Source organism: Micromys minutus (assembly GCF_963924665.1).
Source record: "Micromys minutus genome assembly, chromosome: 13".
NCBI classification, from domain to species: domain Eukaryota; kingdom Metazoa; phylum Chordata; class Mammalia; order Rodentia; family Muridae; genus Micromys; species Micromys minutus.
The window spans coordinates 15,880,953-15,906,559 of NC_137982.1; the positions used below are offsets into that span (position 1 = coordinate 15,880,953).

Genomic DNA, 25,607 nt, shown 5'->3' on the forward strand with positions numbered 1-25,607 from the left:
AAAGAAATGACTAAGGTCCTCAAAGAAACTAAGAAAATCACTAATAATTTGAGGGAATGAATAAATCCCTCAGGGACTACCAAGAAAAAAAATTGAAAGAAACAATTAAACTGACAAAAACATGAAAATGAAAACAGAAGCAATAAGGAAACATAAACTGAGAGAGTTCTAGGAATTAAAAATTAAGAATAACACACAGGATGATATAAAAAGAGAATCTCAATTATTAAAGGTATATAGAGGTCACAGGATCCTGTTCCGTGCTGTCCCCTGTTCTTGTACCCTGTGTGTTCATGGCGGATCCATCTTTGGACAGTTATTGGAGCAAATAAAATCTCATCTTTGGGCTTAAGAGTGAGAGCACTCCTGGGAGACTAGTACTCTTCTGGCAGGACTTGGGTATAGAGGGGTTTGGGACAGCCTTGGCTACAGGGTGCAGATGGAGACAGAAAGTGTCCTGTCCCTTGATGCTCTGTAGTTCCTGTGCCCTTTGCCCTGTGTGCTATTGAGCTATTAAAAACAATGACTTCATGTAATTCTTAGACAAATAGATGGAACTCTAAGTTATCATTCTGAGTGAGGAAACCCAGTCACAAAAGAACAGGTATGATATGCACTCACTGATAAGTGCATATTAGCCCAAAAGCTCAAAATACTCAAGATACAATTGACAGACCATACAAAGCTCAAGAGGAAGACAGCCCAAAATGTAGAAGCTTCAGTCCTCCTTATGAGGGGGAACAAAATATTTAAGGGAGGAAGTACAGAGTCAAAGAGTTGAGCAGAGACTGAATGAAAGGCCACCCAAAGACTGCCCCATCTGGGAATCTATCCCATATGCAGCCACCAAACCCAGTCACTATTGCTAATACCAAGAAGTGCTTGCTGATATGGATGTCTCCTGAGAGGCTCTGCCAGAACCTTACTTATACAAATGAGGGTGCTTGCAGCTAATCATTGAACTGAACACAGGGAACACAATGGAGGAGTTAGAGAAAGTACTGAAGAAGCTGATGGGGTTTGCAACCTTATGCAAGGAAGAATATTATCAACCAATCAGAATCTCCAGAGCTCCCAGGGAATAAACCACCAACCAAAGAGTACATGTGGAAGAATGCATGGTTCCAGCCACAAATGTAGCAAAGGAGGGCATTATCTGGCAGCAATGGAAGAGAAGGTCTGGTCTTGTGAAGGCTCATTTCCCCAGTGCAGGGGAATGGCAGAGTAATGAGGTGGGAGTGGGTCAGTTGGGCGGGGAGCATCCTCATAGAAAGGGGGGGGGGAGGGAGTATGGAAGAGAAAGAAACCAAGAAAGGGGATAACATTTCAAATATAAATATATAAAATCAAATAAAAATGCTTGTTTTTATAAAAACATAAAAGAAAAAGAAAAGATCAAAATCTCAGGTGACAGTAAATGCCTGTCTGGAGAAGATGTAGAATAAAAGACCCCTTCCACCATTGCTGGTGGTATTGCAAGTTTCTACAACCACTCTGGAATTTAGTATGCTGCCAGTTCTTAAGAAACCTGGATATAGTACTGAGGACCCAGCTATACTACTCTTTTCATGTATAAGCAAAATATGCTCCAACATATAAGAAGGAGACAGGCTCTACTATGTTCATAGCAGCCTTATCTATATATAATAGCTAGAAGCTTGAAACATCCTAGATTTCCCTCAACAGAGTAATGGATACTGAAGCATGGGACATTTACACGATGGAGCTACTCAGTTATTAAAACAATGACTTCATGATATTTAAAGGCAAATTGATAGAATTAGAAAATATCATCCTGAGTGAAGTAACCCAGTTACAAAATGACAGAGGATTGAAATAGACTACATATTAAGAACTCAATAAAGTAAAGATCTCTAAACCACATAATCCAGTTAAAATATAGGGGAGAGATCTAAGTTTTAAATTTTCAACAGACGAATTTCAAATGACCATGAAGTCCGTAAAGAAATGCTTACCATTTTTAGCCATCAGGGAAAAGTCAATGAAAATCACTCTGAGATTCTATCTTGTCAGAATGGCTAAGATTTAAAAAACAAAACAGAAAAAAAAAAAATAGAAACACAAGTGACAGATCATGCTGCAAAGGATGGGAAGCAAAGGGAATTTGTCTCCACTGCCTATCAAGTGCAAACTTTTACAGGCACTTTGGATATCAATATGGTGCTTTCTCAAAAAATTGAGAATCAATCTTCCCACAGACCAGGCTATATCATTCTTGTGCAAAGGATACCCTACTGTGCTACAAAGAAACTTTACTCAACTATGTTTAGAGCACCTTTTGACCCCAATATCAAGAAACTAAAGATAATCTACATGTCCTTCAATTAAACAATGGATAAGGGAAATGTGCCTTTACACAAATGAGTATTATTCAGCTATTAAAATTATGACATCATGAAATTTGCTTCCAAATGGGTAAAACTAGAAAAGATCTTTTTTTTTTTTTTTTTTTTTTTGGTAAGGTAATTCAGATCCAGAAAGACAAACTTGGTACTCACTTATGATTAGTGATTAGCCACAAAATACAGGATAGCCATGTGTCTTGTTTACTACTCTGAACAACCACCATGACCAAGGTAACCCTTATAAGGAAAACATTTAATTGGGGCTGGAATACTGGTTCTGAAGTTCAGTCTATTATTATCAAGGTGGGGACAAGGCAGCATCCAAGCAGACATGGTTCAGAATTAGCTAAGAATTTTATAGTTTCATCCAAAGGTTTTTAGCAGAATACTGACTTCCAGACTGCTAGAATGGTGGTCTTAAAGCCCATGCCCAAAATGACATACCTACTGCAACAAGGCCATACCTCTTAATAGTGCCACTCCCTGGACCAAGCATATACAAACCATCACAGCATGCTAGAATCCACAGACCTAGAGATGCTAAGTAACAAGGATGGCTCAAGGAGGGAAGTGCAAATCTTATTCTGAAGGGGAGAGAGAATAGATATTGAAAACGGACAAGGGTAGAGATGTGGGGATGGGAACTGATGGGATCAGGTAAGGAAGAGAGTACTGGTATAGAAAACATGAATTGGCCAAATCTCAGGGACAAACTTGAAACCTGGTGCAATGCAAGATCCCAGGAATCACCGAAGATGAACCTAGCTAATACTCTTAGTAATAAGGGATATCGAGCTTGAGCTACTTGTCTTCTGTAAGCAAACAAGACTTCAATTATAAGAACTGGGGCACCAACCATGCCATAATACCTTGTACCCATAATTTTTTCTACCTGCAAGATGTGTTAGAATAATGTTGATTAAAAAATTGTATGACTAGCCACTGAGTGGCTCATCTAGAGACCCATATTAGGAGAGGGACCCCCACTTCTGACATTGCCTGGTAGACCAGGAACTAGAGGCTCAAAAGACCAGTAAACTACTATAGAACCAATCTTGACTGAAGAAAGTCGTGAAATGATTTCTATAGGATACTCTACTATACTCATAGATTGTTGCCTAGTCGAGTTGTCATCAGAGGATTCACCCAGCAACGGAGGTAAAGGGATACAGGAATACACAGCCAAACTTTAGGCAGAGCTTGGGAAGTCCTACAGAAAATGTAGAAGAAAGTATGAAGGACCCAGTGGTTTAAGTACACCACAAGAAAATAGAACCAACTAGTCTGGGCTCCTAGGGGCTCACAAAGTGTGAACTGACAACCAGAGAACATGCATGTAATTGAATTAAGCTTCTTAGTTATAAGTTATGGTTGTATAACTTGGTCATGTAGGACTACTAATAGTAAAAGATGGGCCTGCCTCTGACTCTTTTGCTTCTTCCAGTCTTAATAGGAGAGGGGAACCTAGTCTTACTGCAACCTGATATGTTATGGCTGCTTGATATCCATGGGAGGCCTGGACTTTTCTGAAGAGAAACAAAAGTGGTTGGAACTGCAAGACAAAGAAGAGGTGGGGCTGATGTACTTGGAAGAGAGGACAGGGGAAACTGTAGCTAAGATGTATTAACAAACAAACAACCAAACCTTTCCTCCAATAATTTGCTTTTGGTCAGTATATTTTTTCATGGCAACACAAACTAAATCAGGTAGTACTCTTGGAGGTTTTAATGTGGGAACTTGGAGCATGCTGTTAATGGTTATACCTGGTCTTTGGTCACTTCTTTCTCTCTGCTCTATCTCTTTCATTGGGTGAGCAGTATCAGGAAAACTGCTAACACCATGCTATTAACCTTTACTTCATATGCAAGCAATGATTTTTGTTAACAACTTTTAAAACCCTGAGACAAAATAACGTACCCCTCTCTGTCAGACATAGTGAACAAAACCTAACATAGTTGGCTTTCTCTATGCAGGTTACTTCTTAAGCAACAAATTGTAGAATCAAGTGCTAATAAAATAGCACCCCAAAACAGTATCTATCATATAATGGTTTTGTTTTCTATATAGTAATTATAACTGTGAAAAATTATTGAAGTATGAATCATAATTTCTGCTATGGCATAAGTTTCACAATAGCTGGAACATGCTTCCTGGGTTTAGAAACTTTTAATATAGTTCCAGAAGCACATGAGTTTGAATAACAGTCATTTGGTCATAGACTGAATCCTTCAACCTACCCAATTCCATAAAGAATAAGATAATAGAGTTAAATGCAATTCAAAAATCAAATTCAAAGTCGATGAAGTGTAACTCCCACATTTATTTTAAGGTATAGATGATAACCAAGAATAAATAAACATCAAAATAAATTATGTATATGAACCTTTGTTCTGTTCTTTTAACTACGGTGCACTGAGTATTGTGGGTAGCACAGAATCTTTGGATTCCTACAGTGTGTAAATATATTATTATTTAAGCATTAACATTTGATGTGGCACAGTAGAAAAGATAAAGCAAGGTATTGGAAAATTCAGTGGGCATTCAGATGAAGGAGCTTGAGGGAACCAGCAGGAAATGTGGAAAGGGGAAAGGGTGGTGCTCATAGAACAGTTTTAGGAGTCCTAGATAACATTAGTGAAGAAGAAAAGGCTACAAGTAAAAAGAACTGAATGTAAAGGACAGGAATTATGAAACCTGCCTCTTACAGAAAGTAATTAGATTTTCCACCACCTTTTGGTTCACTTCTGTGACATCTTCCATAAATATTGCCATACATCTCAGTAACTTTAACATATATCTATGATGGGCTGCTGGGATCTGTTAAAATGTTATTTGTGTAAGAAATTACTAACAACTTTGGTGGTTTTCAAATAATACTCCATAAAGTAGCTATCAGCATGATAGTAACCTGAGTTCATAAACTAGAATATAAAATGTTAATGTTAATAATATCATACTTCACATTATTTTCTCTTCTTGTAATATGGTTCTCTCATTAATAAAACTAGAAAAAAACTGTTAATGTTAGTATGGTTAGCATCTTGCTTTATATTTAATATGCACTATATATGTCATACCTGTGGGTCTCTGTAAGTTTTTTTGTACTAAAATCCTCCTCAAAGTGCCATCCATGGCTGCCTCTTCTATATGTGAGTGATCCCCAATTACAGTCCAATACATCATCCTAAAGAAACAAAGGTCAAGGGGATATTGCTGTAAAAACTGTTTCTTTCATTTTACCAGTATCTCCTTAGATTACCTGTCAAAATTCCCCAATCCTCTCTTTAAGCAGATTACTGGCCAAACTTAAAACTATACAATGTCCAACTTCAACAAAGAGTTTTGCAAATTGATATTATAAATACAACGTAACCAAATATAAATTTTGGAAAACAATATTTAACAATGTATATCATAGCCTATTATTTGTTATACAATTTTTAGTTCTGAAAACTCCTTATAACTTAGAGAACACTATTTCTGTCATTTGAAGTATCTTTTGTTAATATGGTGACAGAATATTCACTCTAGATTTTTTTTATAGTTATATATTATTCAGTCAATTTATCATTTTAGAAATAAGTGGGTCTGAAGGTAAAATAAAAAATTTAAAGACAACTGATATGAAATTGGAAGGGGGACATGATGAGGGGGCGTCCAAGGAAAGCAGGATATCAAAATAATGAAAATATTTTTTGTACATGTATTAAAAACCCAAGAGTAGGTAGAGGGGGTTGAGAGGAGTGGAGAGAGGGGAACTTTTTTTGTGATGTGAGAGACAAATCTACCTTCAACAGAATAATGTAAAGTTAAATTTATAAGAATGTTAACCCCCCAAAATACCAACAGAGTACTATTTTTTTTTCTTTCACTTTTCCAGGTACTAAAGTCAAAGCTAACACCAAGGTCCTTATATAGCTCTTCTAGATGCTTCTACATCTTGAACTCTAGATGCTTCTACATCTACCTTCCAAATGCTAAAATCACAGGCATTGCTCAGTGACTGAAGAGAAAATGGTTTTCTCATTCAGTGAATACAGTAAGTTTCATTCTACAATTTAATAATTGGATTATTTTTTGATATTGAAGACTTTCATGTAAAACTTGCCCTTTTTCTACATCACTGAAGAAAAGTATCTTCATCTAATATCATAAAAAAGATATCTTCAAATTAAGTCACCAAAATGTAAAGAGATTTAAGGTTTTTATGTCTTCGTGTTTTGTTATTTTTAATCTCAAAGCACTCCTTTTAATACATTTAATGTTTCATATTTAATTGTGGTTTAAAATGTGTAAAGTCCAAGAAAAAATAAAACAAAACAAAACAAAAAAAGTTGAATTAGTAAACCTATAATAATTTTGGTCATGTGTAAAAAAAAATGAAACTATGACTCAAAAAAAAAAAAAAAAAAAAAAAAAAACAAAAAACTGTCAGCTGGCAGCCATGAGCATCCAAGAACAAGCAATACCTATTTTTATAACTATTCTCATAACATCAAAATTGTTGTTTTAGATTGATCTTATAAATAAATATTCCTGATCTCCACAATAAAAAAAGTAGTAGTCATGTGATTACCATGTCAATTTCACTGTTTGTAATCAATGCACACAAACACACAGAGACAAAAAAGAGATTTTTATACAGGTACTAAATGGATAATGTGGAAGACATTTATAAAAAATATCTGTTGTCAACACCTTTAAGGGAAAACAGTTCTGAGATAGCAGTAAAGGGATTTTCAGGTCACAGAAATTTGCTTCACCTTGAACAAAATTGCAGATCACAATCGATAAATATCAGTATTCATATTATATTGAGAAACAAAAACACCAAGTCATCAACCTACCCTCTTTTAGGGTTTACAGCAATAGCATAGGGCTCGCCAGCCATATTAGTTAGGAGTCTGGTGCAGTTTGGGCCATTGAGCTGTCCTACATTGATGGAGTACCTCAGGCTGGTCCAATGAGTAGTATAGTAGCTGAACCAGTGCATTCTGGAATGATCAGTCCAATAAACGTTTCCTGCAACCCAGTCAACCGCAATGTCTCGGGGCCTTTTAAATTCAGGACACTAAAAGAAAAGAAAAGAAATGCACCACAGTATTTTTGGGAGAAAACTTGCATCCTTTTTTGTATTTATGCAATGGAATTATAGGGTTTCTAGGAGATATTCTAGATGCTATTACATGACTGTTTTTCATGCATTACAGAAACAATACATCCATTAAGGAATAGCAGTATCTTCTATTTTTAACTTCTGCTTAATGTCTCACATACAACTTACCCATATCATAATCAGTTCCCAATGCCTTTATTGATGGTTGTAATTTTATTTCATAAAGATATACAGATTTGTGTAGCATTCAGCGATGTCTATCCATATGTATCACTTATAATTTTAGGTTATTAAAAATGGCATGGTGAATATTCATATACATGTCAATTAGATCATATCCATTCAGTTTTAAAATATTTATTTAGAAATATCATGGTTGTGTTCTAAGATATAAATATATATTGCTACAAAATTTTATCCACGGACTTTGACTAATACATATTTTCAGCACTGTGAGAGAATAGGGTTTTCTGGATTTCTGCCACATAGAGTTGACTTTAACAATTAAAATTAAGTATTATAAACAGACATATTAACATGAAAAAACATTTCAATATGTATTAACGTAAGCTGAAATATCTGTCTGAAAGCTTGACTATTTTACGATTCTGTTTTACAGAGTTATTATAAGTGAAAGGTAAAATTCACAGAATGTGTGAGCAAAATATATATATATTCTGAAGCCATTAGTTAACTTTATCACTTTGAATGGAAAAAAATAGTAATTAACTTGACATGGTCAGGTTTATTCTGCATTAACAGAAGAAGAGATCCCCAGAAGTATCATACCAAGAAAAGAAACAATTATTTCAGGTGAGTACTATCCTGACAGTGGAGAAATGCCATTTTAACATAAAATAGACTTTTAGGTGATTTAGTCATAAACAACAACAACAAAAAAAAAACACAGGTATCTCAAACACACACCCATACACACATACACAAACCGCACACACACACACAAACACACACACACACACACACACACACACACACACACACACAGGATCTAAGAACAAGTCCTTGTTTGCTGCTGACTAGCAATTTCTAAGAGAAAAGAAGTTGCCTTCAATAAACCATAGATCCCAGAAACAGTTTCCTGTTTCCCCCTTGTAGTATCAGGGATTCCACTCTAGTGAAAAATGTGCATTACTTTAATGTTTTTTGTTCAGATTATCAGAAGATAAATGTAAATATATCACTAAATAGCAAATAAATTTCATGTAAGTAAACCATATCCTTAGTAACAAAAAACTAGGTGATAAATTGCTCTTCTACACAGTTAAATGTCTATTATTAAATACTTATGTTGATAAAAAAAAACAGAACAGACCTTTACACTGAGGACAATATATTGCTGATCCATCTTGATCATAAGAAAAGATTGACTATTCTTTTTATCAGACTTAAGCATACAAATTCAAACTCTCGTCTTAATAATATCATTGCCCAGGTATACAAATTTCTTTTAACTTCCTACTGTTTGAAATTATCCTCTTTTTTTTTACTTCATTTATGCTGAAAGGGATGATTGTTCATTAATTTTACATGTGCAACACCATGTCATTGTCATACATGAAACTCCATTCCTCAAATTTAAATAAGGATGTCATGTTTAGTGATACTTTTCCCAGGTGTTGTTTTGACGACTGCATCAGGAGTAAATTATTAAATGCAAATCAAATTTAGTTTGAATTTCTAGTATAAAGTACATGCCTGGAAAACTGAAAAGGGCTGACATTGATTTTAAGCACAGTGGATCCTAGTATTGTGATACATATAAATCCAACCTGAGATGTTTGATCCTGTTTTCTTTAAAGTTATTAATTCTTTGATAACGTTTCTGACTGATCCTGTATTTTCTCTTCTCTGGGTTTCCAATGAGGTAATTTTCATTCATGAAAATCATATGGGACTGATGGATAAATAATTTTAATGTGACTATTTGGACTTTCTTATAGTTTGAGGTTTTATGATGGTCTCCATGCTTACAGAATTCTGTTGCTGGCTCTGTCTTCTGGTTTCAAGATCAATGACGACCTCCTATTAGACACACTAAAGCTTAATATTGTGCCAGAGTTGGCTATATTCAATTAATTATAACTGAAATGCTGATACCATTTAGTAAGAATATTAATTCTCAGGGAATGATGGTAGCAGATTAAGCCTGTTATTGGAGACAGTGACTCATAGCACTGAGAGTTCACAGATACAATAGGGATTTATTTACAGAAGGAGTCCAAAGAAGGGGGCATTCCTCACTATTACTCAAGGACTTTAATAAAAAAATATTATAATACAATTATGTCATTTTCTTCTCCCCTTTAAAATGAGATTAAACCCTCTCATATGCAACTTTTTACTGTCTTTAAAATTCATGGTCTTCTCAATTATTATTGGCACATGCATATATGTTTCTGAATACATAAATAATAGTCTCCTCAGTCTGTATTACATTAATTGTATGTACATTTTCATGGCTGTCCATTTGGTAACAGATAACCAAGTGCTGTGCACTTCCCTGTATAAAACTATTTCTGTCACTTTTGGTATTTCTCAGTTTCCTATAGTTAGTTCTTTGTGTAGGCTTGTAGCTTCATTGAATCACAAGGATTTTGATCAATATTACCCATATACAAGTGGCTCACACTACACAGATCTTAACAAATGGAGAGGAACAGAAAGCTCGTGCTATAATTTTAACTCTATCTGATGAATACATAAAGTTAGGAAAAACTGACCATTTAAACTGAGTCACAGAGACAGGAAAGAGAACTGACTGTAAATACATTATAGCATAGCATCAATCACTTAACCCTAAAAGGACAGAACGGAAAGCAATAAAATAAAATAAAAATAAAAATCAAGTGGCATATGAAATAGAACAAAAAATGTTAATTTGTTTCTTAGACCTACTAACAGGACAAAAGAAATGATCCCATAGCGACATGTCCCTTTTGGGAAAGTTTAAGCAAGTGACCATTCTGACAGCCAAGGTTTTCATCGTTATTATTGCACAGCATCAAAGATATGAATTGACGAGTTCTTCATAAAACTTGAAAGGTCTTAAGATTTCTAAAACCACAGCTAAGTTAGGGGCCTATCAAAATATTAGTTGAATGAATAAATTAAACCTTACAGAAAACTGACAGTTTAATTGTAACAAATTGGTAAGTTAATGTTCCATATTTAAATTTTGATTACTAAGCACACTACTGTGTGCTATCTGTCACCATTCTATGTTGAGTACTAAAAATATTATCCTGAACATATATGGTTTAAATGAGGAACTGAAAATTCTTATTAAAGATGATTTCAACCATGGAAATTATGAAAACCATTATTTCTTACTAAAACATTATAGTTACCTACATATTTTAAGAAAAATTAGTGACCTATTCTGTAAAGTCACCTCATACTAGACTACCTGTTCCACATTCATGATGTAGGCCTTTCCTTAGGCACTCATTGTATTCCCAGACTCAGTATGAGACAAAAATATGTTAGAAAGATGTAAGGCAACTGTCATCAGACATAGAACTACAAAAAGATCTCCACATGCCCAGGACTCATCACAATTGTAAATTTTAAATAGTTTGAAAGACAAAGATAGTATATTATCCACTTCCACCTCTTGCCAAATTCACCAATTACATAAAAATTTTCTCAGGTGAGAATTGCCTAAATGTGCACCAGGACATATAACTCATCTGTACAATCATAAACTTAGTCAAAGAATTCAAATAGTTTAAGGAGGACGTAATGAGCTAAATGAATTTAGTGATAACAGAAACAAATGCCTAAATAATGCCCAGAAATCACAACCATAGGTATAAATGAAATGATGAAGACAATTCTGCGTTTGAAAGCTGAATATTGTAAAGAAATGAAAATATTAAAGAAAACTCTAAGCTGAAATGTAGATCATTTTTAAAATTCAATAATTCGATTAGAAAGCTCACCAGAAATCTTTATAGATAAAATGAATTCTGTAGAAAACAGAATATCGGGACTACAAGATTAAATCAAGTAATTAGACTGCACAAACTAAGATTGACAAAAAATTAAACACATATAAATGTAAACAAAGACAGAAACACAAAGAGAGAGAGAGAAAGTGAGGGGAAAGGGAAGGAGAGAGGGACAGAGGGATGGAGGGAGGCAGGGAGGGAGGAAGAGAAAGTGTGAGAGACAGAGACAGAGAGAGAGACAGAGAGACAAAGAGCATAAAAGAACTTGTGAATCATACCATTAAAATAAAAACCTTATAATTACAAATATAAACAAAGTGGAAGAATCTCAGGCCAATAAAATAAACCATATATTCAATTAGATAATGGAAAAAAATTTTCCAAAATTAAGGAAATACATACCTATACAGATAAAAGAAGCACACAAAACACCATTCAAACAAGTCAAGAAAAGTAATTTCCTTTAGAACAGCATAGTTAAAATATTAATTATATAGGAAAAGGAAAGAATATTGGAAACTGCAAGAGAGAAAAAAACAAGTTACATATAAAGGAAAATACATCAGAAAATCAGCTGATTTCTTAGTGGGACCTTTGAAAGCTGAAAGAGCCTAGAATTACATACTCTAATATATGATGGCTGTAAATCTAGAGATTTATACCCTTCAAAACTGTCTGCCATAGTTGAGGATACAAGCTTTACCCATGATATAAGGAGGATGAAATGATCCATGCCCATGAAACTATCCCCACAGATACTATTGAATACTTAAGACTGAAGAGGGAAATACATAGTCAAAAGAGCATAGAAAGGAAAAAATTAAAACAAAAGCAAAAAGCCACCAAACACAAAGGATAGTTATGCAAATGAAAAAAAAGAAACAGATCATCATCAACACACACTTTTCAAAATTAATGTTAAGTATTGATGATCTTAACTCTCTATCCTCAAAACACAATTAGTTGAACTAATTAAGCGACAAAATTCATTTTTTCATTCTTTAGAATAAATTCAACTTAGTTTTAAATATGGCCACCACCATAAGGGAAAAGACTGAGTAAAATTACTTTATAAAATTAAAACAAGGAATCAAATGGGTATTGACATAATAATATCTGACAAAATACATTTGATACTAAAACTAAGAGAAAAACACAAAGAACTTCATTCTAATCAAGCAATTAACCAGTAAGTCATTACAATTCTAAATATTTATGCACTAAATTCTAGCATGACCAATATTATAAAAACATTACTACATGACTTAAAGATTCAGATCAAATCGTGGATGATTTTAATAACTCATTTTTCTATAACAGTGATTATCTGAATCAATCATTCAATAAATCCATAAATATACAAAGTGTATATTAATTAATATGTGACAAAACACAAAATTATTAACAATTAAGAATGTCATCTATGAAATGGACCCAACAGATAACTATACCATTCTAAATAATATTCTGTTTTACTCAGCATCACATTGAAGAGTCTATAAAACAGATTTTATGTAGAGATACAAAATAAACCTTTAAAACAAAGAAAGAGAAAATTGAAATAACTGTGTGCATTCAATCTAAACACTATAAAGTTTAAGATCCATAGCAAACAAATCTCTAGTAAATATACAATCTATGAGAGTACAAATCATATATATTCCTGAATGAGATGTGGATCAAAGAAGAAAGCCAGACAAAATTGAACCTCACAGGATTCACCAAAAAATGAGTACTAACAGTAAACTCTCCTTCCCCTATGCTACATGTTTCTATTCTGGTGGTAGCCATTAGAAAGTCTCAGACTCCAGGGAAGCGAGAGGCTCACAGGAGCCATTGACAATGGCTTTAGCTGAAATTCTGAACAAAGTGGAGATACAACCTATAGAGACAACATCTAGTATATAGGCATGACCCCATTATAGGAATGTGGCTACCCTCTCATCTCAAAATTTTTAACCCAGAAATGCTCCTACCAAAAGGAATGAAAAGGGAAAAAATGGAACAGAGACTGAAAGGAAGGTTATCTGGAGACCTCCCTACCTAGGGATCCAACCTGTCATCAGACACCAAACTCCTACACTATTTCTGATGCCAAGAAGCAGTTGCTGAAGGAGTCTGATGTGGCCTTTCCCTGATAGCACCTGACCAACACAGATGGAGATACTTTCACCCAACCAATGGACTGAGCATAGAGACCTCAGTGGAAGAGCTAGAGGAAGACTAAAGGAGATTTCAATCCCATAAGAAGAACAATATCAACTAACTGGAACATCTAGAGCTCCCAGGGACTAAACCAACCACCAAAGAGTCTACATGGAGAGAGCCAGGACTCTAGATACATATGTAACAGAAGATGGCCATATCTGACATTAATGGGAGGGGAGGGAGACTAGTTGCCCCATCATCTAGGGGGATGCTAGAGGAGTGAGGTGAGGCAGCAGTAGTTGAATGGTGAGGGTACACCCTCAAGAGGCAAAGAAAAGGGGGAGATGGGATGGAGGGATTGGTAGAGGGGTAACAAGGAACAGGAATATGTCATTTGAAATTTAAGCAAATAAAATAATTAATAAAATATTTAAATAATGGTAAAAATTCTGGGGCATTTTTAAAAGTTCTGAGAAGGCAGTCTGTTGAAATGATAGACTGATCAAGTTGCCTAACCCAAAATAATAAATAAAGAGAACATGGATTGGAAAAAGAGCAAAAGGGGATATATTGAAGGATTTGTAGAAATGAAAGGGAAGGAAAAATCATGTAAAGGGGGAAAATCATGTAATCATAATAATCTCAAAAATAATTAAAAACTCAGAAAAGACATTAACAAATAAAGAATACTATCCAAGAATTTGGATAAACAAAACAAAACAAATCCAACAAGAAATATTAAGTCTCAGACTGGTAAACAATGAGAGAGTGGCAGTGAAAGCTACTAAGAATCAGCCAATGGAAGACTGGATTCTATGTGGATAAGAAATAAGCAGGAAGAAAGAGGGAAACCAAATCAAGAGACTCAGATTAGAACAGAAAGGGATGACAGCAAATATGAACACAATTAAGACTGTCTTAAGGGAACTCTGTAAAATTAGAATACTATAAGTAGTGGATGAATTTCTAGATCCATCAAAACCATTAAAGTCAAACAAAAAAGATTAACATGCTAATCAAATTTATAAATAAAAAGATCTAAACAGTAGTACAAAGCCTTCCAACAACAACAAAAACCTGGCTCATATGGATTCACAGAAAAATTCTAGAAGATTGTCAAAAATTGCTTTTAAAATTGAAATTATAAAAGACCTTCAGAAAAAAACATTAAAAATTGGTCTATTAATAGAGGAAAAAGAAACACAACAAAATGACTATGAAGCAAATAATTCTCTAATACCAAAAAACAAATTAAGATACATACATACACACACACACACACACACAGAGAGAGAGAGAGAGAGAGAGAGAGAGAGAGAGAGAGAGAGAGAGAGAGAGAGAGAGAGAGATGGAAGAAGGCAGACAGAAAGACAGACAGAACTATAGCAGAATTTTCCTGATGAACACTATCTTAATTGGAATTTCCTTTGCAGTGCAGACACACCATGACCAAAACAACTCTTTTATTTAATAGATATTCTCTGTATTTACATTTCAAATGCTATCCCCTTTTCCCACATTGCCATCCCCCTCTCCCTCCCTTTGCTTCCATGAAGGTGCTCCCTCTCCCAATCATGCTCTCCCACCTCATCATCTTAGCTTTCCCCTACACTGGGTCAATGAGCCTTCACTGAACCAAAGGTCACTTCTGCCATTGATGCCAGATAATGTTATTCTCTGCTACAATTGCAACTGGAGTTATAGGTCTAGAGGGTTTGGTTGGTTGGTAATGTTGTTCTTCCCATTGGGTTGCAAACCCTTTCAGCTTCTTCATTTCTTTCTTTAGCTCTTTCATTGGGGTTCCTGTGTTCAGTCCAATGGTTAGCTGCAAGCATTCCAAACTTTATTAGTATGCCTCTGGCAGAGCCTTTGAGGAGGCATTCTTATCAGGCTCCTGCCAGTAAGCACTTCTTAGCAGCAGCAGTTGTGACTGGGTTTGGTGGCTACATGTGGAGTAGGTGGCCAGATGAGGCAGTCTCCCAATAATCTTTTCTTCAATCCCTGCTCCTCTATTTGTCCCTGTATTTTCTCCTGTGAATGTTTTGTTTGCCCTTCTAAGAAATACTGAGCCTGTCAAAGCATTTTCCTACAGTGATAGATGCCCTCCAACAAGGCCACACCTATTCCACCATCTCCTAATAGCGCCATTCCCTCATTCAAGAATATTTACAACTTCACAAGCATCAACTAAAATATTCTCAGAAAAATAACTGTATGCCAAATAAAGAGATATATCAAAAGATCACCCATCATGCTCAAGTTGGATTTATTCAGGATAGGCAGAGATGGACCAAAGAAAGTAAGTTAAAATTTTTATATGTAAAAAATACAAGAAAACATCTTAAAATTCATAATGAAGCACAATTGACTCAGGATAGTGAAAACAATCCTAAGCAACAAATAACAATGCTAGTGAGATATTTCAAGTCATATTATAGAAAAACAAATTAAAATTAATATGTTTCTGGCATAAAAACAAGCATGAAGACCAGAGGAAGAAAATAAAAGCTTACAATTTTGTACACTTAAGTACAGTGAAATGATATTCAACAAAAGCCAGTGATCAAATGGGTTAGTGATCAAGGAAGCATCAATGTCACTACTACTCAAATAATTAGACAAATTATAAATAGAAAATTTATTCCAAAATTTCTTTTATTATGTCCCATATTCATAGACTTCAAAAATTTAGGAATAAAGAAAGGGACTAAGAGGGGACACATAATTAAACCTATGAGTAAGAAATGCAATAGCTTTTAAGGAAGAATGGCAACAAGAGGAATAGGAATTGGAGAATCGGGTCATGGGTAGGAGGGGAGATTGGAAAGAGGAAGCAAAAGTAGGGCGAGATGGCTGTAAGTGGGGAGCATAGAGTGGTGTTATAATAACCTAGTGCAGCTGAGAACACTTAACATTCAGAATATAGGTTTTATAAAGCCTCCTAATAATAAGGAAGATAAAGCCACAGCTTGCCATCTCTTGTCAATCAGACAAGATTTTACAGAGACCCAATGCCCAAAATTACCCAGAGATATGTTCTCTTAAATTCCTCTCCTCAGAGCTCAGAGTTCTCTTAAATTCTTCCCAGGAAAAAAGAGGCAGAAAGAGTGGAAGAACCAGAGGAAATAGAGGACAAGGAGAAAAGTTCCTCTGAAGCAAATGAACAAAGTAGAAGGTACTCTTTATGCTACCAGAAATGTAATAGTAAAAGACAAGTATCAGTATCACCCAACTTTGCTACTAGCAACAAAAACATGCCTGTAAGATATACTAGTACAATTGAGGCACAAATGGAAAGAGAGTAACAAACTACATTTTTAATGGATTTTAGGGCCCACCCCTTGAAATGGAACTCATATTTGTCCCTGCATATGTGACCTAGAATCTGCATATTAGAAAAATCATGGGCCTAGGGAAAATATTAATGTTATTTTCATACAGTACCATGGTGAAAAATTACATGTAATTATAGATTGCTTTACTCATGATGCAGAGAATTATTAAAAATATCATTAAAGAAACTTCTTGGAGCAGTTGACAATGAACAAAATTCCACACACTGAAAAATTTCTATGAGTGAATTGGGATGGTTTTACCAAACTTTTCCAGAAGTGCTCAGGGATCTATGAGAAAGGGGAGATAAAGAGATTTTGAGAGCCAGAGATGGTAGATGACTCTGATGAAATTGTATCTTCCAGAAAAAAATATGATAAAGGTACAAACTCCTAGAGACCAGGACACCATACACAGACATGCACAGCTTCAAAACAGACATAATCTTAGAACTGTGAAGGAGAAAGCAACACAAAGTCCCACCCCAACCTATTATCTATTTCTACTTGATACCAGGAAAAATATTGGCTTTCTTGAATGAAGTGTCAACTCTATTCTAACTCAGGATATATCCTGTGTGCACAAATAACAGGCAAATACAAAACTAACTCCATAATTTGTATATATTAGGAATTAGTTTTATTTTGGAATTTTTGGTATTTTTTTTTACTATTGCTTTACTTTTTAAAAATTTGTATGTTTTGCTTTTCAAAATATTTTAAAATTTATTTATTTTTATAGTGAGATGTTTAGAAAAGAACATGAAGTTTAGTAGGTTCAGAAGAAGGAGGATTAGGAGATTGTGGAAACATATTTCCAAAATGTATATGTAAATATTTTTTATAATTTTATTGAATATTCTATTTACTTACATTTCAAATGTCATCCCCATCTAGAGAATATCATCCTGAGTGAGGTAACCCAGTCACAAAAAACACACATAATATGCAGTTACTGATAATTGGATACTAACCCCAGAAAGCTCTGAAGACCCCAGAAACAACTCACAGACTATATGAAGTTCAAGAAAAACAAGACAAAAAAAATGTTGAAAAATCATTATGCTTAATATTTACACACCAAGAAAACTGACTATTTCCAGGTTTCATCTTGTTTAACATGTACTTTATGCTCATTGTAACTAGTAACATTTTAATGCATACTATCAAAACTTTAAAAAAACCAGTACTGACAAAAATTTATTCATATATTTTCATGCAAAAATGTTTTAAAATATGTACATTTATCTTTGTTTTTTAAAATACCATTGTTCAGTTTAAAAAAAAAAAAAAAGAAGGTACCATGATGTCCTGGGAAGAAGGTATATTCTATTTCTTATTTCTTTTTAGAACAAAATGTTCTATTGATGTCTGTTAAATCCATTTGTTTCATAACTTCTGCTAGTTTCATCGTGTCTCTGTTCAGTTTCTGTTTCTTTGATCTCTCCATTGATGAGAGTGGAATGTTGAAGTCTCCCATTATTAATGTTTGTTGTGCAATATATAGTTTGAGCTGTAGTAAAATTTTTTTCTTTTTTTCTTTTTTTTTTAATGTGAGTGCCCCTGCATTTGACACATTGATATTTAGGATTGAGAGTTTATCTTGATAAATTTATCCTTTTATTAGTATGAAATATACTTCCTTATCTCTTTTCATAACTTTTTGTTAAAAGTCAATTTTATTCAATATTAGAATGGCTATTTGAACTTGTTTCTTGGAACCATTTGCTTGGAAAATTAATTTCAGGATCTTACATTTAGATAGTGTCTGTCTTTGGAACTGAAAGTCACTTACTATATGCAGCAAAATACTGCCTGTAAGTATCTAGTCTGTTTGTCTCAGTCTTTTTATTATGAATTGAGTTCATTAATGTTAAGGGAAAATAAGGAATAATGATTGTTGTTCCCAATTATTTCTGTTGTTAGAGGTAAAATTATGTTTGTGTAGATATCTTCTGTTGAGTTTGCTGCAAGAAGAGTTTTTCTTGCTTTTCCTAGGGTGTACCTTTCCTCATTGTGTTGGAGATTACCATGTCTTATCCTTTGTAGAACTGGTTTTGTGCAAAGATATAGTTTAAATTTGTTTTTGTCATAGAATATCTTGGTTTCTCTATCTATGGTAATTGAGGGTTTTCTGGATATAGTAGCCTGGGGTGCCATTTGTGTTTTCTTAGGGTCTGTATGACATCTGTCCAGGATCTTCTAGCTTTCATAGTCTCTGTTGAGATGTCTGGTTATTTCTGATACGTGTGCCCTTATATGTTACTTGACATTTTATTCGGTGATGCTTTTAATATTCGTTCTTTGTTTTGTGCATTTGGTGATTTGACTATTATGTGATGGGAAGAAAGTCTCTTCTGGTGCAATCTATTTGGAGTTCTTTAGGCTTCGTGTATATTCATGTACATCATTTTCTTTAGGTTAGGGAAATTTTTGTCTGTAATTTTGTTGAAAATATTTCCTGGGCCTTTAATTTGGGATACTTTGCTCTCTTCTACACCTGTTATTCCTAGGTTTAGTCTTCTCATTGTGTTCTTAATTTCCTGGGAGTTTTGGGTTAGGAGGTTTTTGCTTTCTGCATTTCCTTTGACTATTGTCTATGGTATCTTCTAGACCTAGATTCTTTTATCTTTTGTATTCTGTTGGTGATACTTGCATCTACGACTCATGATCTCTCTTTTCTAGATTTTCTATCTCCAGAGTTGGGTATTTTTGTGATTTCTTTATTATTTCTATTTTCATTTTTTGATCCTGGTTAATTTTATTCAATTCGTTCACCTGTTTCTTTGTGTTTTCCTGTAGGGTTTTTTTTTTTTTTTTTTTTTTTTTTTTAATAAGGGATTTTTCTGTTTCCTCTTTAAGGGCTTCTACTTGTTTATTTGTTTTTTTCCTGTATTTTTTAAGAAAGCTATTCAAATCCCTCTTAAAGTCCTCTATCATCATCATGAGGTATAATTTTTCAATCAGAATCTTGCTTTTCTGATGTGTTGGGATATCCACTACTTTCTGTGTTGGGAGAATTGGATTCTGATATTGCCAGGTTGTCTTCATTTCTTTTGCTTTGGTTCTTGTGCTTATGTCTTGCCATTTTGTTATCTGTGATGTTAGTTGGTCTTTCTGTGTCGAACTGAAGCGTTTTTCTCCATGAACCTGTGAGTCTGTGGCTTAGAGATGAGATAGTTCCTTGGTGATCAACTTTCTGAGGGCTTTATTTCCTGATGGCAATGAGATGATCCAATCTCTTGGTGCAGATGGAGACTGGAAGGGTCCAGTTTTAGGCAACTCCACAAATCCTGTTCCCTGTGGGTTTCTGGCTAGTTTTTCTTTAGACAGTCAGTGGAGAGAAAATGTGGTTTCACCTGTGGGCTTAGGACTGAGAGCATTCCTATCAGATCAACTCTCTGTTGCAGATTTTGTGTCCTGATAGCAGTGGGACTATCCTAGCAGATGGAGTCTTGTAGCATAAATAAATTTTTTAATAAAAATTTTAAAAACCAGAAGAAATTGATATAAAGGTATTAATATATTCATTATTTGATTCTGTGATTTTTCCCATCTTTGTTTTTAATTTTAGAGAACATAATATATGTCAAAATCATCTGGAAAAGTATTGAGTTTTGTTTTGTAAAAATTATGGAATCCTCAGTCAGTATTTTTTAACACTTATGTCTAAACTTAGAACACAAAATAGATTTTTGGCTCTCTGAACTAATTGGTGACTAGCTGGCAAGTATTAGAAACATACACTTTTATCTGAAATGAAAATAAAATGTTTCTTTATACACAGGATGGATTTCAGGGAAATAGAAGCCTTAGGTAAAAGCTGACAGACACATTCTATTACCTGTCTTTGTGAAATCACAAATGCTCATTACTTGGAATGGGCTTTAGAAGTTGACTGTAAACATTTTTTTTTTTCAGATGTACAATTGAGAGTCAAAGATTTTAATTTATCTGAAATTTACAATAAATCAAATTGTTCATAGTCTTATACCTTTATACATTAAGGCACTGTGATTACAAAGTAGTAGTGAAGCACACAATGTAATTGTCTTCTTCATTAGGACACCCTTGACTTTTAAAAGATATTATAGTGCCTGAAATGTCAGTGGAAAGTCATGTAGAGACAACTGGGAAAGCTAATGACTCAACAGTCCCCTGCTCTATGATGTTGCATTGAGTCAGCTATTAGCTCTTTGGCAGAGAGTGTTATCCTGCAGTAATCCACAGCTTTCGTGGTGAATGTTGCTACCTATTTTCTTTCTGAAAACACTAGAGAAAATTGTCTAGACCATGAAACAAGGTTATCACAATCATTTAAATGTAAGTTAGGTTTTGCATCTTGTTTCAGACAAGTCTAATTAAAATCTTTACCACTGATTACAAGCAATTTTCTTATAAAGTTGCAGAGAGCTGTAGACATGACTGAATATAAATGTATACACTGTATAAATAAAATATACATACACATACATCTGCTTAAATAAAAATAAAAACTTAGTAATCACATATTAAGTGTTTTGACATCTAATCTATAAAATTGTGTTTATTAACACTGATTATATATAAATATATCTAAAAACAAAATCAAATAAAATAAGCTTCACTCAAAATTATTATACCCAAATTAAACATATAAGAGATTTTTAAAAATCAAACATCAGATTAGATATCAGAACTCTAAATCATGGTTAGTTCAACATGCAGCACACAGCATCCTGTCAATCAATTTTAGAAATACAGTTACGAAGTACATACAATGTTAAGCTTTATATAAAATTAATATATTTAAAGATCAATCTGTAATAATTATGTCATATGCTTAATTGGTTTTCACTTCAATACCTAAAATTAGGTTATGAAAATTAAAGAACTGATAGAGAACAGAACAAAATTCAAAGCCAGGCCAAGCAGTGCATTTCAGACACCAAGAGCAAGAAAACGAGGTTACAAGCAACCTTCATTTTCATGAGGGATATGAAAGCAGACATCATTTCTACAGCCAAACATTGCACATACAATGACTATGTGCCATTCTGTGGTAAGACAGAGAGAAAAGACAGTTCTGCAAGATGGTGGACACAATGATCTGTAAAATAACTACTCTATGTCCTGGACCTGTTCTGAGTAGAAATAGAACTAACAATGTTTATGGCAGGAAGCTTTGAAGAACTCAGTTACACAGAAAATTTTAGGAACAGTTGATCTACTCTAAACCTGATTTCATTAGTTAAGTTTCTTAATTTAAAAATTGTACCTGAAGAAAAAGCTCATAAATTATGAATATGAACAGCTTTTCAGAGTTCAAGTTCTCAGAATACCAATGTCAGATGGCTTGCAACCACCTAAAACTCTTAATGCCATTAATTTCTTTTCTTCAAAGGCACCTACACTCATGGGTTACCTCTCCCCTCCCCTTCCACATAATATATTTACTTAACTGAAAATATAAAGATTGCCTTAAAATATAATTAAAATATGATCAACAAGGCATGAAGTAGTATTTCTGGATCTTAAATCTTTATTGTAGTATAAAATTAAAATGTGTTCTAAGCTGCATCGACGATCATTCATGTGGCTTCATTATTTATGATAGATTCTGTTGTAAAACCAAGTTAGTGAGGAATCCAAACAGGTGCCTTGGTGCACTTCATGTGTGTGAATGCTATTAGACATTTCTGTGGTATCACCCAGGCTTTTGAATTGTATGGAGAAGTGCTAGGCTCCTTTAAAATAAGTTAAGTATCCATCTTTCTTTTCTTCCCAAATTAAAATACAAAATAAGCTATAACTTTAAATGCTATGATGCAGATAGAGACTGACAACAACTACAATTCCTAGCAAGTGGTTTACTTTATTATTTTCATAGCTAGTCATGATAATCAATATCTGTTTCCTGTATCAGTCAAATGATCTCCGAAATGCATTTCTCAAAAGAAGGAATAGTGAAACTGTAGTTCCTTGTCTCATAAGTAGATTTATAATATTTTAAAATTGAAACAATTTTATCCATATTATGTTACTTTCTAATGAAAAAAGTACACATACTCTTCCATTCCAACATTAAAATGAAAAATGCTCTGCTCACAAGATGCATGAAATTTAAACATAAAATATAAAGTGATCAAAATAGTCAGCTGCTATTCATTTCCATTCCTAAGTAGCAATGGTAAATGCATTCAAGCAAAACATAAACCAGAAATTACAGTAAGCATGTTTTTGTAAAAATAGAAAGAAACATTTACTTCTTTTGTGGGATGAATAACTTATTATCTTAGTTCTTCAGATACCTTGATTTTTTTTTAAAGTAAGAATGTTGAAAGAAGGCATAGCCTTCAGATTTTCTGTTATTTACTTACAATCAAGCCACTATTCGCTTGTCTCTTTTCTCTGGCATCGATCATTTTGAAGAAAATCCCGCCTGGATTAAACTGAGTACTCCAGACAATCACATTTCTTTGATAATACACATCCATCCCTGTTATTCTTGAATTATGTTCAACATGAGAAATCTGCTGATGACCGCCACTGTAGTTGAATGGATATACAAAACCCAGGATGTCAGTGTCATTAGCTATGTAGAGAGCTTGATCTTCAGAGCCTGCAGATTATTATAATAAAATACAAAATAGAGGAAATTTCAACTATAGCAAAATGATGATAATTTAAATTATCTTGAATTGTTATTTATACAGCTACTTCCAACGTGAATATCTCCAATTTTTATACCTTTTAAAATTTTTTTCATATTTGATTTCTGCTTAATACTTTTTCCCAATAACCACTAGTAGACACTTCCTTTTTGAAGTACAATGCTTAATTTATATGCATAAATTAGAGATTAAAAAGGATGTTTTTGGCAAGTCAGAACATGCTGTGTTCTGACATTTTGATTTTTGGCATTTGGATGTAATCCTATGTGTCCCTATAATTTTAGCTATTGAATCTCTTTTATTCTGAGGGATTAGAGATTCATTCAACAAATGGGTTTGTAAAAACTCCATCACTAAGCTACATCCTGCAGTGTTTTATTTTTGATTTAACAGTTTCTTCTTTGTTACATTATGGTTGTGTAATTTCAGTTTGCTCCCAATCAAATTGGAGAGTGTGCCCTAGGTTTTGACACCTGTACCACATACTAAGATTATTTTCACATTGATTAAAATGGAAAGCCACAGTGAAAATTCTAATATTACTAAAACATTAATTAAAACCTAGAGCAACTTTGATGCAATATAGTTCTTGCAAAGAAGCATAATAATAATCTGTGTCCTGAAATGTAAGTGTGCAAATTACACTTAGGTACTTATGGTAGATGGAATTATGTCCATTTCAGCCATACTTTGCATCACAGAATTTGATAATACACAAAAACTCATTTAATAGTATAAATACTATTGAATATTTATTCTGTTTTAGTTATAATGTTAATTCTTTTACAACTTATTTTGATTTCTTAAATATATCATGAAAATAGATATGATACTCCAATTTTGTACATAAAGAACCAAGCCTCAAATATTTCAGTGACTTTCTCTAGGCCACATGGTGTCATAGGATTCAAAGGCAAGTGCACTTAACATCTTTTACAAATGATAAATGACATTGAAACTGTTTTCTCCAGTGATTACTTTTTATTAATCATTCTGTGTAGCTGATGATTTTAAAGCTATATAATTATAAAATACATGAGCAACTTAAATATTCAGAAGTCTAGCACCATACCTGTATTTTAAATAAAATAAAATGTAGTGATGAGTTGAAAAGTTACAAAACTTTAGAAATAAGGTTTTATATTCAAATTCTGAAAGGTCAGACACAAATCCCCTTCATGGTACAATCCTAATTCTTATGTTTTCAGGGTTTTACAGTTGTAAAATATAGTTTTAAATTCACCGAAAAGAACAGAATTATTGCATTTAGGATACAAGCCTTGTGCTTAGATTTTTTTTATTCTACTTCCAAATTGTTACAAACACAAAGTAATTTTAACACTTTTTGCTCCATCTTTAATAATTGTCCCTGTAAATTACTTAGAACTATTTTACTAGACTATTTAAAAAGACAGAGATCCAAGCAAGCAAGCTCTTGTGGTTTACTGAGCATCAGAGCAATACAAGCTACCGGAATACATGGCAGGTTTTAAAATGAGCCCAAAAAGGAGTCTTCGGAAGTTTCCAGAATAAATACATGATATTTTAATTAAAGGACAATATATTTCACATTTCAAAATAAAAAATAGCCACATCGATTGCCTTAATATCTAAATATTTTATACTATTTAATATAAATCTTTTGGTAAAAGGCAATGTACAAAACTTTACCCTTAAGAATCAAAATGAATTTTTAATTACCTTACCTTTTGCTATACAGCTGTTGTTTTTTTCTTGAAAGTTCTGGTCACAGACACATTTATATGATCCTCGTGTGTTTAGACAGTGGTGGGAGCAAATTCCAAACACCAGGCATTCATTGAGATCTATGAGAGAAGAGCTAAGAATCCATCTTCACCAATGCAAAATAAAGACTATTCTGACAACTAAACAGAGAACCTGAACAGCCATCAGCACATAAGAAGAGCTGAGTCAGCTAGAACTAAAATAGTCACAGGTGAGGTCTGTCATTTGAAACATGCCTCTGAGTACAGGGCAAACGTAGATCAGGTGGATTGTTG

The 25,607-nt window shown here is 33.7% G+C and overlaps 1 protein-coding gene across 1 annotated transcript in view; it reads right to left on the minus strand.

The window, feature by feature from the left end:
• The window catches only part of LRP1B (LDL receptor related protein 1B), a gene marked incomplete at both ends in the record, with an annotated part of 1,929,155 nt that overhangs the window by 80,508 nt on the left and 1,823,040 nt on the right, over positions 1-25,607 (minus strand). The window contains 4 exons of the mRNA XM_080928219.1: positions 5,444-5,550; positions 7,214-7,437; positions 23,293-23,534; positions 25,293-25,412. Coding sequence (XP_080784345.1) covers positions 5,444-5,550; positions 7,214-7,437; positions 23,293-23,534; positions 25,293-25,412 — 693 coding nt within the window. The remainder of the gene's footprint in view (positions 1-5,443; positions 5,551-7,213; positions 7,438-23,292; positions 23,535-25,292; positions 25,413-25,607) is intronic.